At 41.7% G+C, this 13766-nt stretch overlaps 1 protein-coding gene across 1 annotated transcript in view; it reads left to right on the top strand.

The window, feature by feature from the left end:
• The first annotated feature begins 7636 nt into the window (after positions 1–7636).
• The window catches only part of LOC134569259 (P-selectin-like), a 133159-nt gene continuing 127029 nt past the window's right edge, over positions 7637–13766 (top strand). The window contains exon 1 of the mRNA XM_063428174.1: positions 7637–7750. Within this exon, the coding sequence (XP_063284244.1) occupies positions 7748–7750 (3 nt within the window). The 5' untranslated portion in view covers positions 7637–7747. The remainder of the gene's footprint in view (positions 7751–13766) is intronic.

The raw sequence follows: 13766 nt of genomic DNA on the forward strand, positions 1-13766 counted from the left end.
TGCTTGAGCCTTTTCGTTCCAAGCAAAGGAACGTTTACTGCTATTGAGCAGGTTAAGTGGATGAGCAACATTGGAGTAATTTTTAATGAACTTCCTGTAGAAGTTGGCGAATCCCAAAAAACGTTGTAAGTCCTTAGTATTAGTAGGAGTAGACCAATTGACAATACAATCTATTTTGGAGGTATCCATGCTTATTGAATGAGGGGAGATAACGTATCCCAAAAAGGTGATTTCATTGACTTCAAAAATACATTTTTCTGGTTTTGCGTATAATTTGTGTGTTCTTAATCTTTCGATCAGTTCATTGATCAGGGGAAGAGGGTAACGATTCTTGATAGTTATTTTATTTAAAGACCTGTAATCGATGATGGGGCGTATGGTCTGGTCCTTGTTTCTCACAAAAAACATGCTGGAAGCGGCTGGTGAACAGGAAGGTCTAATGAACCCCTTACGGAGGTTTTCATCCAGGTATTCCTTGAGGGTTTTTAACTCTGATTCAGAGAGAGGATAAATGTGTCCAAAAGGGATAGGAGCACCAGGAACAAGGTCAATCGGACAATCATAGGGTCGATGAGGAGGAAGTGTCTCCGCTTCCTTTTTACTGAATACATCGGCGAACTCAGAATAGATGGAAGGTATAGTGGATTCTTCAGTAATTTGTAAAATGGGGATGTGTTGGAGACATGTTCCCTTACAATATGCAGAGTTAAAGGTGAGAGAGAAAGGAGCCCATGTAATATGGGGGTTGTGAGTCCGTAACCAGTCGATTCCTAATATAATTGGATAAAGAGGAGAATTTATAACATCAAAAACAAGAAATTCAGAATGGATATAATTAGTAGTAGTTCTTAAAGGAACAGTTTCAAAGCGAATGGGCCCCGAGGATATTAAGGAGCCATCAATAACTCTGACAGAGACGGAATTACGTTTTTGAACACAAGGAATTTTATTTTTTGTAACAAAGGATGAGTCCAGGAACACCCCATTAGCACCGGAATCAATAATGGCCTCAGTCTTAATTCTTTCTTTGTCCCACTGTAATATGAGAGAAACAGAGGAGAAATGAGAGGTTGGTTTAGAAGGAAGTACACTCATTACAGTCGTGGTAGAACCATGCTTACCGCCTCTGGGACGTTTCAATAGAGGACATTCGGGGACCACATGTTCTTGTGAAGCACAGTACATGCAGAGGTTCATTTGTCTTCTTCTGGTTCTCTCTTCTGGAGTAAGAGGACTTCTCAAAACCCCTATGTCCATAGGTTCTGTGGGAGTTATAGGTTTCTCAGGTGCCCTTGAAGAAGTGAAGGGTTTTTTCCATAGGGAGCTAGTGAGTGATTTCTCAGCTTTTCTTTCCCTAAGTCGTCTGTCAATGCTGATTGACAGTTGGATCAGAGTGTTCAGTGTAGTAGGTAGTTCAGTTCTGGAGAGTTCATCCTTGACAGCTTCAGATAACCCAATACGGAACTGGTTACGTAGGGTTATGTCATTCCACTGAGTTTCTGGTGCCCATCGTTTGAATTCAGCAATGTAATCTTCGACAGGCCTGTTTCTTTGCTGCAGTGTTCTAATGGTTAGATCTGCAGTCGCTTGTTTATTAGGGTCCTCGTAAAGAAGAGACATGGCTTCAAAGAATTCATCCAGAGAATCCAATATGGGGTCATCATTCTCCAGAAAGGAATGAGCCCAGGCCATGGGTTCACCTCTTAAAAATGAAATAACAGAACAAACCTTAGATCTTTCGGTGGGATATGATCTAGGTTTTAAGGCAATCAACAATTTGCAGGAATTGATAAATTCTCGGTATTGGGACCTGTCTCCAGAAAACTTTTCGGGGTTGGAGACAGCAGGGTCACTAGCCGAGTGTGTAACTGTATGAGGAGTATGTGTTTGCAAGTCCCTTACATAAGTAAGGATTCGTTCATTGGTGATCTGTAGATCTTGCATGCCTTGAGTAAGCGTATCCACTCTTTGGTTCAATCTAGTGATTTCAGAAGTGAGATCTGCTGGATCCATTAGAGGGCTGGATCAATCTGTAACGCTCAATTATTGACAAGATGGAACACAACTGCAGATAACTGAAACTGAGAATGTTTTATTGCTTTAAATAAAGAAATAATCAAATTGAACTGTCTCTTTAATTCCTGGCAGAAAATAAGCAGCAGCAGAGTTGCAGTGGGTTTAGGATAAGGCAGAATTAGTCCAACCAGAGAGGAGTTCCCAAATAGATATAATAAGTGGCAGTTGATTGATTAGTAATTGTTGGAAACAAAGTTATTAGTTTAGGTGGAGATGATAGTGAGTAAGCAGAGAAGTAAGATAGGTATTATCCAGCTTGAGCCAATTTGTTTACTTAGCTTTTGTAGGAGTGATAGTCCAAATTGGTGAGATAGATTCCCACAGTGGATCGAGTTACAGCAGGCAAGAGAATATCCAAAACAGTTCCGAGGTCGTAGGAGATGAGAAGGAGGGTAAACGATTAAACAGTCCGGGTCCGATACACAGTAGAGGTAATAGGTAATTCAGTTTTGAAGTTTCGCGGGAGCTTTCAAGTTGATCCAGCACTGTGGTGTTGACGCGGTCTCCCTATGTATCCTGGGAGCGACCGCGTCAGAGGAGGGGGAGTGGCCGCGCTCCGTCTACCCGGAAGTCCACGGTTAGCGAATGCCGGAAGGTCTGACACACACACACACACATTTTTTTTTTTTAATCCCCCCAGCCTCCTTACCTTTTGGAGTGCTGAGGGGATTCCCTGGGGTTCAGTGGTGCTGCTGGGCTCCTGGGGTGCCGGTCACCCGGCGGGCAGGCAAGCAGGCCGGCGCGCGAGGGAGCACTCTCCCCTGAGTGCTTCCTCTTCAGCTCCCTCGCGCGCCGCGTACTGATACCGGCGCCGGAAGATGACGTCATCTTCCGGCTCCGGTATCATTGCGGTGCGCGAGGGAGCTGAAGAGGAAGCACTCAGGGGAGAGTGCTCCCTCGCGCGCCCGCAGGACCGGCCAGCCGGGTGACAGCAGGGCCAGCCTCGGGGGGCCCGGAGGTGGCCGGCTCCTGGGCCCCCCAGGAGAAGAGGCTGGCCAAGTGACATACATACCGGGTCGCAGGGGTGGCCGGGCCCCCTGGTGGGCCGGGCCCGGTCGCAGCCGCGACCCTGGTATGTACGCCACTGGGTGTCCCACAGGAGTGCAGTGTGATTCTTCTTTGTGGTGTTTAATGGAATGTCTGTGCATATTCATTCTGCCATTTAATTGCTGAGTGGTTTCCCCGATGTAGCATCCGAGGTGGCATTTGGTGCATTGAATCATGTATACCACATTGCTGGATGTGCAGGAGTATGAACATTTAATGCTGTAGGGTTTATTGTTGTGTGTGGCTGTGGTGTCTGTGCATATGTGCTGACACAGTTTGCAGCAAGGTTTTTTGCATTGACCATTGACTTGTCCCGTTTTCTTTACTCTTCCCATCAGTGCACAGCTTCCTATTGAATCATTTTTGTCATAGGTTTGGTGGTTGTCTGAAGGCCAAAATGGGTGTTTCAGAGAAAATGTTTTTCAGAGTATCATCTTCTGTTAACATTGGTTGTAGGTCTTTAATGATTTTCTGTATTTCCTCAAGAGCTGGGTTGTAGGTGGCCACAAGTGTAGATATTTGTTTCTCTCTGTACTGCAGCAGGCTCGTGAGTGGAGTTTTTACAGCAGAGTTGATTTGTTTAGTAATAGTTTATTGTTTGTAGCCTTTCTGTCTCATCGATTGGGAGAGTACATTTAAATGGGAATTACGGTCATTTGTATCAGTATATATGCGATGGTACCTAGTGGCTTGGCTGTAGATGATACCCTGTTTAGTATGGGAGGGGTGGAAGCTGGAGCTGTGAAGGTAACTGCACCTGTCTGTGGGTTTTCTGTAAACCAAGGTGTTGAGACGTATCCTTCGTTTCCATGTGGCAAAAATCAAGGGCTAAGTACAGCAAATTGGATCGGCAAGAGGTTTATTTAAAGTCACATATTCTTTAGCTCATTGCCCTGTCGTGGTTTCCCTTAGATGGTTATCCGAGATTGTGTTCCTGGTCATGTTTTTTCTGGTTTTTGACTTTGGCTTTGTTTGACTTCCCTGATTTCTGGTGCCCTTGACGTTTGGCTTTTCCTTATCGCTGTGTCTCGTTCTGTGTCCCTGACCTTGGCTAGTTTTCTGACTATTCTCGGGTACGTTAAGTCCGGCCATTCTAAGGCCAGAAAGACATTACCCTTAGTTCTAGGGTGTGATACTATTCTGCGTGCTGGATCAATATAATCCTGACAGGTGTGGATTGTGCCATTGTTACATGTCACAGTGGTGTCCAGAAAATATACAGATCTAGTGGAATGTTAAGAGTCATGGAACTGTATCAGTTTTTCTTCGCTTTCAGTCCAAATTATGAAGATATCATCAATATAGCAATGATATGTGTATGGTTTGGTATTTTTTTCCCCATAGTTATGTGGTTTTACTAATTATAAGTTGGGAGATCTCCCTGCAACCAGTTATGTAATCCAGCTGATCTAGTCATGTGATTGCAGTGTCATTGTGATCACATGACACGAATGGGCGGGATTTTATGCAATGGGACTGCCTTGGTGGTCAGGCAGTCCCCCCGATTGGATTCGCGTGGAAGGCAAGTACACCGACACCCAGGAGGGTACGATCATTAGGGCATGTTATGCCGTCCTAAAGGCATTAAAGCCTTCGTTTTGTATGATGGCATAGCACACCCTAACTTTCTTAAGGGGTTAAAAATAATGTACAAAATGAAGCATGCAGAAATGGACACCATAACCTAGTCCAAAATCTATACGATGCATTAACATTGCTTTGTTCACTCAAACGCTCAAGAAATACTGTAAAAGACTTTATATATAAAACCTATCTCCCCTATAGCAAATTTTAAAGAGCTGGGTTCCACAATGCTTTAGAGCTTCTGATAATTTTTTTTAATAGGGTTTTACAGAGCTGGGATTGTGTGTTGATAGAAAGTGTGTCTTGTGGAGGGCATCTGATGAATCTATTGAAGTATTCTTACATATGGGAAAAGAAAGGAAGTTAAAGGCCAACAGGTATTACTGTTTGATATACCCTAATATTATACAGTCTCCCCAGTTTGCATGGTTACAATCACCATAACTACTGTAGGTATCTGTAGTGGGTATGGTGTCAGGAGTCCCAGCATAATCTGTCAAACTGTTTTAGCATGTTTTAAGTGAGCCACCATGCACTTGCACTGCTTTGGTTCTCATAGCACTGTAGTGGGTATGGTGCTTGGAGTTTATCCCTTTAAAACCATTAGTTTTTAGCTCTTCCCTTTTAACAGTTATCACATCAATAGTATCCAACAAAGAAGGTAGATTGAATGTTGGGTGATTGTACTTTTACCATGGAAGTGATCCCAGCCCCTATCCACAATCAACAGCTCAGACTTTGTCCTATCCTATCTTTGTCCTACCTATTGGAACAGCACTGGGGATGTCTAAATCTTGAGCTATTGGTGTATCTATGATTTAGGCTTGAACCTTCAAGTAAACAAAATCTATCTATCTATCTATCTATCTATCTATTTCATAGGCGTGCATGCTCACGGGGTGTGCCGGGCACGCCTATGGATTGAGTCTTCCTGCACTTATTTTGAGCAGGAACGCTATTCCTGCAGGCACTCAGCGCCCCCAAATGCACCCCTTCCTCCACCCCGTGTACTCCCTGTCACGGGGGGAGGGGCCAAGAGGTGATGGACCCCCCCCCCCGGGGTGCATGTCTCCAGATCAGACACGGCGAGGGAGCTGTGTGCTCTCTGCTCCCTCGCGCCGCACCGTTTGCTGATGCCAGGAGCCGCGTCTGATATGGAGACAGGCAACCAACCCACTGGACCTCAGGAACATGTCCACGCCAGCTCTCCAGGTAGGACATTTTTTAATAAAAAATAATAATTTGTGTGTGTGTGTGTGTGTGTGTGTCTGTGTGTGTGTCTGAGTATGTGTGTGTTTGTGAGTGCATGCGTGTCAGTGTATGTGTGTGTGTCTGTGAATGTATGTGTGTGTGTCTGTAAGTGTGTATGTGTGTGTGTGTGTCTGTGAATGTGTGTGTCTGTGAGTGTATGTGTGTATGTGTGTCAGTGTATGTGTGTCTGTGAATGTATGAGTGTGTGTCTGTGAATGTGTGTGTGTCTGTGAGTGTATGTGTGTGTGTCTGAGCATGTGTCATCTCCGGATCTCCCCTGTCGGCTCACGCAGAGCTGGCACTATCTGAGTGCCAGCTCTGCTCTAAGCCTCCATGGGCCGGCGGGGAGATCAAAGATCTACCTCACCGGCCCACAGCAGCATGGAGGGAGGCAGGAGAGAACCCAGGGAGCTCTAGACAGCGGCAACGCTCAGATCTCGCAAGATTTAACTCTAGCCCCGCAGGCTAGAGTTCACTCTCCAATGGACCACCATGGATGGCACATGGCTGCAAGGATCCCCCCTCCCTACATAAGGTAAAAAGGGAGGGGGGATATTAACTAATCTGCCACCACCTCCACAATCCCTCCAAACATACAGCACACACACACATACAGCACACACACACAGCACCTACACACATACAGCACCCTCACACAAACAGCACACACACAGGACCCTCACACACACAGCAAACAAACAGCACCCACACACATACAGTACACATACAGCACCCTCACACGCACAGCACCCTCACACACACAGTGCACTAACCACACCCTCACAATCACACACAGCACCTTTACAAACACACAACACCCTCACACACAGCACACTAACAGCACCCTCACAAACACACACACACACACAAACAGCACCCTCACAAATACATGACACCCACACACATCACACAAACAGCACCCTCACACACACAGCACCATCACACACACACACACACATCACCCTCACACAGCACACTAACAGCACCCTAACAAACACACTCACGCACAAACACCCTCACACACGGCACACTAACAGCACCCTCAAACACAAACAGCACCCTCACAAACACACACACACACACAAACACCCTCACCCACATAGCACACTACCAGCACCCTCACACACACATCATTTAACAGCACCCTCACACACACATCACATTAACAGCACCCTCACACACACACACACAGCACCCTTACACACACAGCACCTCACACCACCCTCACACAGCACACTAACAGCACACACACACACAAACACACACACTGCAGTGTATGTACATGTGTGTGTGTGTGTGTGTGTATATATATATATATATATACACATACATACATATACATGCGACGTGTGTTTGTGCTTTAGGGTGCACACCCTAATGCAATAGGCTGCGCACGCCTATGATCTATCTATATGTCTGTATGTCTGTCTGTCTATCTATCTATCTTTCTGTCTGTCTGTCTGTCTGTCTCTATCTAACTATCTACATAGATGATTTAGACAATATTTCCAGTTCAATTCTTCCTTTAGTGAATAACCCTGTGAGATACCCACACGCTCCCAAATATATCTGTGAGGCTTGTGGTAAATCCAACGCTTCACATTTGGTTCCTCCCTATTCCATAGCCTTCTGCAATATGGCCAGCCCATTCCTTAATTGAGAATCATTCTTCAAAAAGGTCTACAAACATCAGCACAAGCATTTCTCCTTCTGTTTGAGGAAGTGTGATCGCCAGCACAGGAAAGTATTTGTTGCTGAAGAATATGTGATCATATTGAACGTACACTAAATGGTAAGTGCAACATTAACTCCTTATATATAAAGATAGTGGACTGTTTTATTATATTTGTATCATAAGACCTAGAATTAAAAACACATCTGATTAGATTAGGATAGATATATAGATATATAGATAGATAGATAGATAGATAGATAGATATGTGTAACTTCGATTCACTACCTACCAATGAAATACTACTTTGGATCATCTGGAGTTAGAGCATGGGTGATTCTACTCTCTCCTCCAGCTCTGCTTCACTCCCACCTTGTTTGATTGCTATCTCCAGTCCTCTTGTGTTCTATACCCCACTTCCTATAGAATGTAAGCTCGTTTGAGAAGGGTCCTCTTCAACCTATCGTTATTGTCTTATTTATAGTTAAATTCACCTCTTATAATATTGTAAAACACCACGGAATCTGTTGTCCCTATATAAATGCTAATAATAATCATAATAATAATTATAATAATACAGTTGACAAGTTTTAACCCCTTAAGGACAGTGGGTGTATTATGCCATCCTTAGGAGACCTGGTCCTAAACGCCGTCAGGCAGCATAGTCCTTAGTACTTACCTGCTCGCTGCCGATCCCTGTTGATGATCGCGATGGGGGGACTTTCCTGGCATAACACACATATATATATATTGTAATTACTAACCGTGTTAAACTTTTTAAAACTTTGTACAGGCACTGGGGGGGTGGGGGGGGGGGGGGGGACTGCCTATCATTCCAGGCAGGCCCCCTGCACCTGATCCGGCCCTCCCGGGCCATGTGATTGTGAAGGCGTTGCGATCAAAAGGACAGAATAGCTGTCCAAAGCTGTGCCTGCAGGGGGCCTGCCTGGAATGACAGGCAGTCCCCACTCCAGTGCCTGTAATAAAGTTTTAAAAAGTTTTAAAAAGTTAGTAATAAAGAATATATACTTAGATCAGATATATATGTGTTTTATATACATATATATATATATATATATATATATATATGATCTACGTATATATACATATACACACACACATATATATATATATATATATTTTTTTTTTTTTTAAAGGACCACTATAGTGCCAGGAAAACAAACTTGTTTTCCTGGCACTATAGTGCCCTGAGGGTGCCCCCACCCTCATGGCCCCCCTCCCGCTGGGCTGAAGGGAGAGGAAGGGGTTATACACTCAGCTTTCTCCAGCGCCAGGCTCCCTCGGCGCTGGGGACTCTCCTCCTCCTTCCGACGTCAGTGGCTGAATGCGCATGCGCGGCAAGAGCTGCGCTCGCATTCAGCCAGTCCATAGGAAAGCATTCTCAATGCTTTCCTATGGACACTGGCGTCTTCTCACTGCGAAAATCACTGTGAGAAGTGCGGAAGCGCCTCTAGCGGTTGTCAGTGAGACAGCAACTAGAGGCTGAATTAACCCATATGTAAACATAGCAGTTTCTCTGAAACTGCTATGTTTACAGCAGGCAGGGTTAACCCTAGATGGACCTGGCACCCAGACCACTTCATTGAGCTGAAGTGGTTCGGGTGCCTATAGTGGTCCTTTAAAATACATATATTTATTAACTATATAGATATATATAGTATAGGTACTACATTGCTAAACACAAATACACACACCAGTCAAGCCATAAGACTTGCTTTTTCCACAGAAATCAAATCTCACTTTAACAGTGCATCCACACTTTTTTCCCCACCACAACTCTGATTTTAGAAATATATATATACTTATTTATCTCTACATTTTATATAACATAAAATATAGAGATAAATAAGTAAAAATAAGTAAAAAAATATAAAGTAAAAATAATTAAAAAAATAAATAAAAATTATATATATACATATATATATATATATATATATATATATATATATATATATATATATATATATATATATATATATATACATGTGTAATTTAGTTCTAAGTGTATTTTGATATATATATATATTTAATTTTGTTCTAAGTGTATTTTGATATCAATCAATCAATATATATATATATATATATATATATATTTATTTATTAATATCAAAATACTGTTAGAACTAAATAGCACCCAGGCAGAAAGTCCACAGAATTTGGTTAGCAAGCGTTATATTTTACTCTGTTACTTATATGATTGATTCTTTTAGAACTGAGCTAGTCTTTCATACATGTATTTCTTATACATATATATTAAATATTAAATATTATTGTGTTTACTCTGTTGAATTTTTTTTTGAGCGCTCACACTTCTGTATATTTACACTTTTGTACTTCTCTCTAGTCACTCGTTTGTGTGAAGCAGCCCATATTTCTTGAGCTTTCTTTTATGTGACCCACTGTATTTTTCTTCCTTCACATTGAAATTTGCCAGATTGGTTATGTTGCCTTTGAGACTGTGTGGTAGCCCAGGAATGAGAATTACCCCCATGACGGCATACCATTTACAAAAGTAGACAACCCAAGGTATTGCAAATGGTATGTCCAGTTGTTTTCAGTAGCCACTTAGTCACAAACACTGGCCAAAATCTGCTTTTTTTTTTACTAAGTGGTTACTAAAAAAGACTGGACATACCCCATTTATAATACCTTGGGTTGTCTACTTTTGCAAATAGTATGCTATTGTGGGGGTAATTCTCATTTCTGGGATACCATTTGGTCTCAAAGGCAACATAACCAACCTGCCAAATTTCAATGTGTATAAACTGAAAAATGTAACGTGCTATATTTGACCCTGTAACTTTCCAAAACACAATAAAACCTGTACATAGGGGGTACTGTTTTACTAATGAGACATCGCTGAATACAAATATGTGTACTTTATTGCAGTAACAGCTAACCATATAATGACATTCACAGTTAAAATGCCATGCAGAGCTAAAAGATTAATAACATTTTTTAATTTCTCACATGTATTTTATATTTTATTCATATTAAATTATGTTTCATAGCTAAATATGTGATATGAAATTAGAAGCCCTGTTTTCCCTGAAAAAATGATATATAATAAGTGTGGGTGTTCTTAAAATAAAAGAGGGGAATTATGGTTGAACAGACATATAGCGCAAATTCAAAGTTTTGTTTACCTTTTGTTTTGATCTGAACTTGTACAACTGCCTCAGTCCTTAAGGGGTCAAGCCCTTCTACAAAGTGTGTTTACATAAAAGGGATGTTAAGGGCCACACATGAGTAAAGTTTGAGAAGACAGCATTCATATGGGTCTAACAGGAATTTCTGTGTGGTATAGTACCTAATATCTGTCTGTATATTTTCTGGTGTATTCATGGTGTATTCATGATAACCATTCATGATCCTTACCCAGAGGAATGAAATCAAATGGGTATCTAAAGTCCAAAATGTGGATACAACACATTCAAATATAAAATGAAACTGAAGTATCTGTACAGTCTTTGCATTTCATTTTGAGGGCAGTTTGATTATTTGATAGTTTCAAGTCTGTATACTTATCTAAGTAATTTGACTCACTGAAAGAAAGAATGGAAAAAAAAGTGTGGGTCCATATGACCCGTATTAGGCAAGGGGAATTTTCTGCAATATTCTCAAAAGGATATATACGGCAGAGTGCAGTTTAATATTAATTTGAATGGGGAACTACAGGGAGTGCAGAATTATTAGGCAAGTTGTATTTTTGAGGATTAATTTTATTATTGAACAACAACCATGTTCTCAATGAACCCAAAAAAACTCATTAATATCAAAGCTGAATATTTTGGGAAGTAGTTTTTAGTTTGTTTTTAGTTATAGCTATTTTAGGGGGATATCTGTGTGTGCAGGTGACTATTACTGTGCATAATTATTAGGCAACTTAACAAAAAACAAATATATACCCATTTCAATTATTTATTTTTACCAGTGAAACCAATATAACATCTTAACATTCACAAATATAAATTTCTGACATTCAAAAACATAACAAAAACAAATCAGTGACCAATATAGCCACCTTTCTTTGCAAGGACACTCAAAAGCCTGCCATCCATGGATTCTGTCAGTGTTTTGATCTGTTCACCATCAACATTGCGTGCAGCAGCAACCACAGCCTCCCAGACACTGTTCAGAGAGGTGTACTGTTTTCCCTCCTTGTAAATCTCACATTTGATGATGGACCACAGGTTCTCAATGGGGTTCAGATCAGGTGAACAAGGAGGCCATGTCATTAGATTTTCTTCTTTTATACCCTTTCTTGCCAGCCACGCTGTGGAGTACTTGGACGCGTGAGATGGAGCATTGTCCTGCATGAAAATCATGTTTTTCTTGAAGGATGCAGACTTCTTCCTGTACCACTGCTTGAAGAAGGTGTCTTCCAGAAACTGGCAGTAGGACTGGGAGTTGAGCTTGACTCCATCCTCAACCCGAAAAGGCCCCACAAGCTCATCTTTGATGATACCAGCCCAAACCAGTACTCCACCTCTACCTTGCTGGCGTCTGAGTCGGACTGGAGCTCTCTGCCCTTTACCAATCCAGCCACATGCCCATCCATCTGGCCCATCAAGACTCACTCTCATTTCATCAGTCCATAAAACCTTAGAAAAATCAGTCTTGAGATATTTCTTGGCCCAGTCTTGACGTTTCAGCTTGTGTGTCTTGTTCAGTGGTGGTCGTCTTTCAGCCTTTCTTACCTTGGCCATGTCTCTGAGTATTGCACACCTTGTGCTTTTGGGCACTCCAGTGATGTTGCAGCTCTGAAATATGGCCAAACTGGTGGCAAGTGGCATCTTGGCAGCTGCACGCTTGACTTTTCTCAGTTCATGGGCAGTTATTTTGCGCCTTGGTTTTTCCACACGCTTCTTGCGACCCTGTTGACTATTTTGAATGAAACGCTTGATTGTTCGATGATCACGCTTCAGAAGCTTTGCAATTTTAAGAGTGCTGCATCCCTCTGCAAGATATCTCACTATTTTTGACTTTTCTGAGCCTGTCAAGTCCTTCTTTTGACCCATTTTGCCAAAGGAAAGGAAGTTGCCTAATAATTATGCACACCTGATATAGGGTGTTGATGTCATTAGACCACACCCCTTCTCATTACAGAGATGCACATCACCTAATATGCTTAATTGGTAGTAGGCTTTCGAGCCTATACAGCTTGGAGTAAGACAACATGCATAAAGAGGATGATGTGGTCAAAATACTCATTTGCCTAATAATTCTGCACTCCCTGTAATATTCCTTGGCACCAATATCACATGTTATCATCATATAATATCTCAACATATTACATACCCCATGTCGCTACCTCCCACATAAATTAAGGTATGCGTACCAATGCCCTAAATAAGGTTGTTGCATGAATTGGATACTCTCTATCTTTTACCTATCAATTACCGGTAAACAATTTCATTCATTTTTATATTTTCTAATTGCATCAAAGTACACTAATGTTTAGTGAAAAGAAAATAATAGGTGGCCAGGCAGCAGAATACAAAAAGGTAAATGAGCCTTCTTTGGAATTTCGACCATTGAATAAAATAATGGAGTCTTAAACTTGATTTAAAGGGACACTAGAGTTTCCAAAACAATTACAGCTTGTTAAGTGTTCTTGCATAGCAAGACAACTTAATGTTATCTCACATATATATTATTATTATTATTATTATAGCCAAATTTGCCACCCTAACTCCTCCCATAGTTTTTACACTACATAGACAGTAATATACCGAAACGTGCGTATTGTTCCCGATTGTATTGCTATTACTTTGTGGAACGTTTCGCTGAATGGTTCACGGAATATCGTCGTTCTTGTGGCGAAATTGGTCCCATTGGAATGAATGGCAAAATGTTAAAAACTAGAGTGGGAGCTGGCAAAAGCTGAAAAATCAGGACATGATTTCTAAACTGCCACCACTCCCTCATTTTCAAGCCCACCTACACAAATCTTATATCAAAACGTTCAGCTATCCCTGCTGCCACAAAACATATCCACGACTAATCCATAGTCCTGATAGTTTTCACAATATGACCATTTGTTTGCAGCTCACGCCGTCCATTGACATTCATTGAAACTCCACTCGAGCCAGCTCAAACTTGAAGGGCAATT

The sequence above is a fragment of the Pelobates fuscus genome, chromosome 7, assembly GCF_036172605.1.
Source record: "Pelobates fuscus isolate aPelFus1 chromosome 7, aPelFus1.pri, whole genome shotgun sequence".
In the NCBI taxonomy this organism is placed as follows: domain Eukaryota; kingdom Metazoa; phylum Chordata; class Amphibia; order Anura; family Pelobatidae; genus Pelobates; species Pelobates fuscus.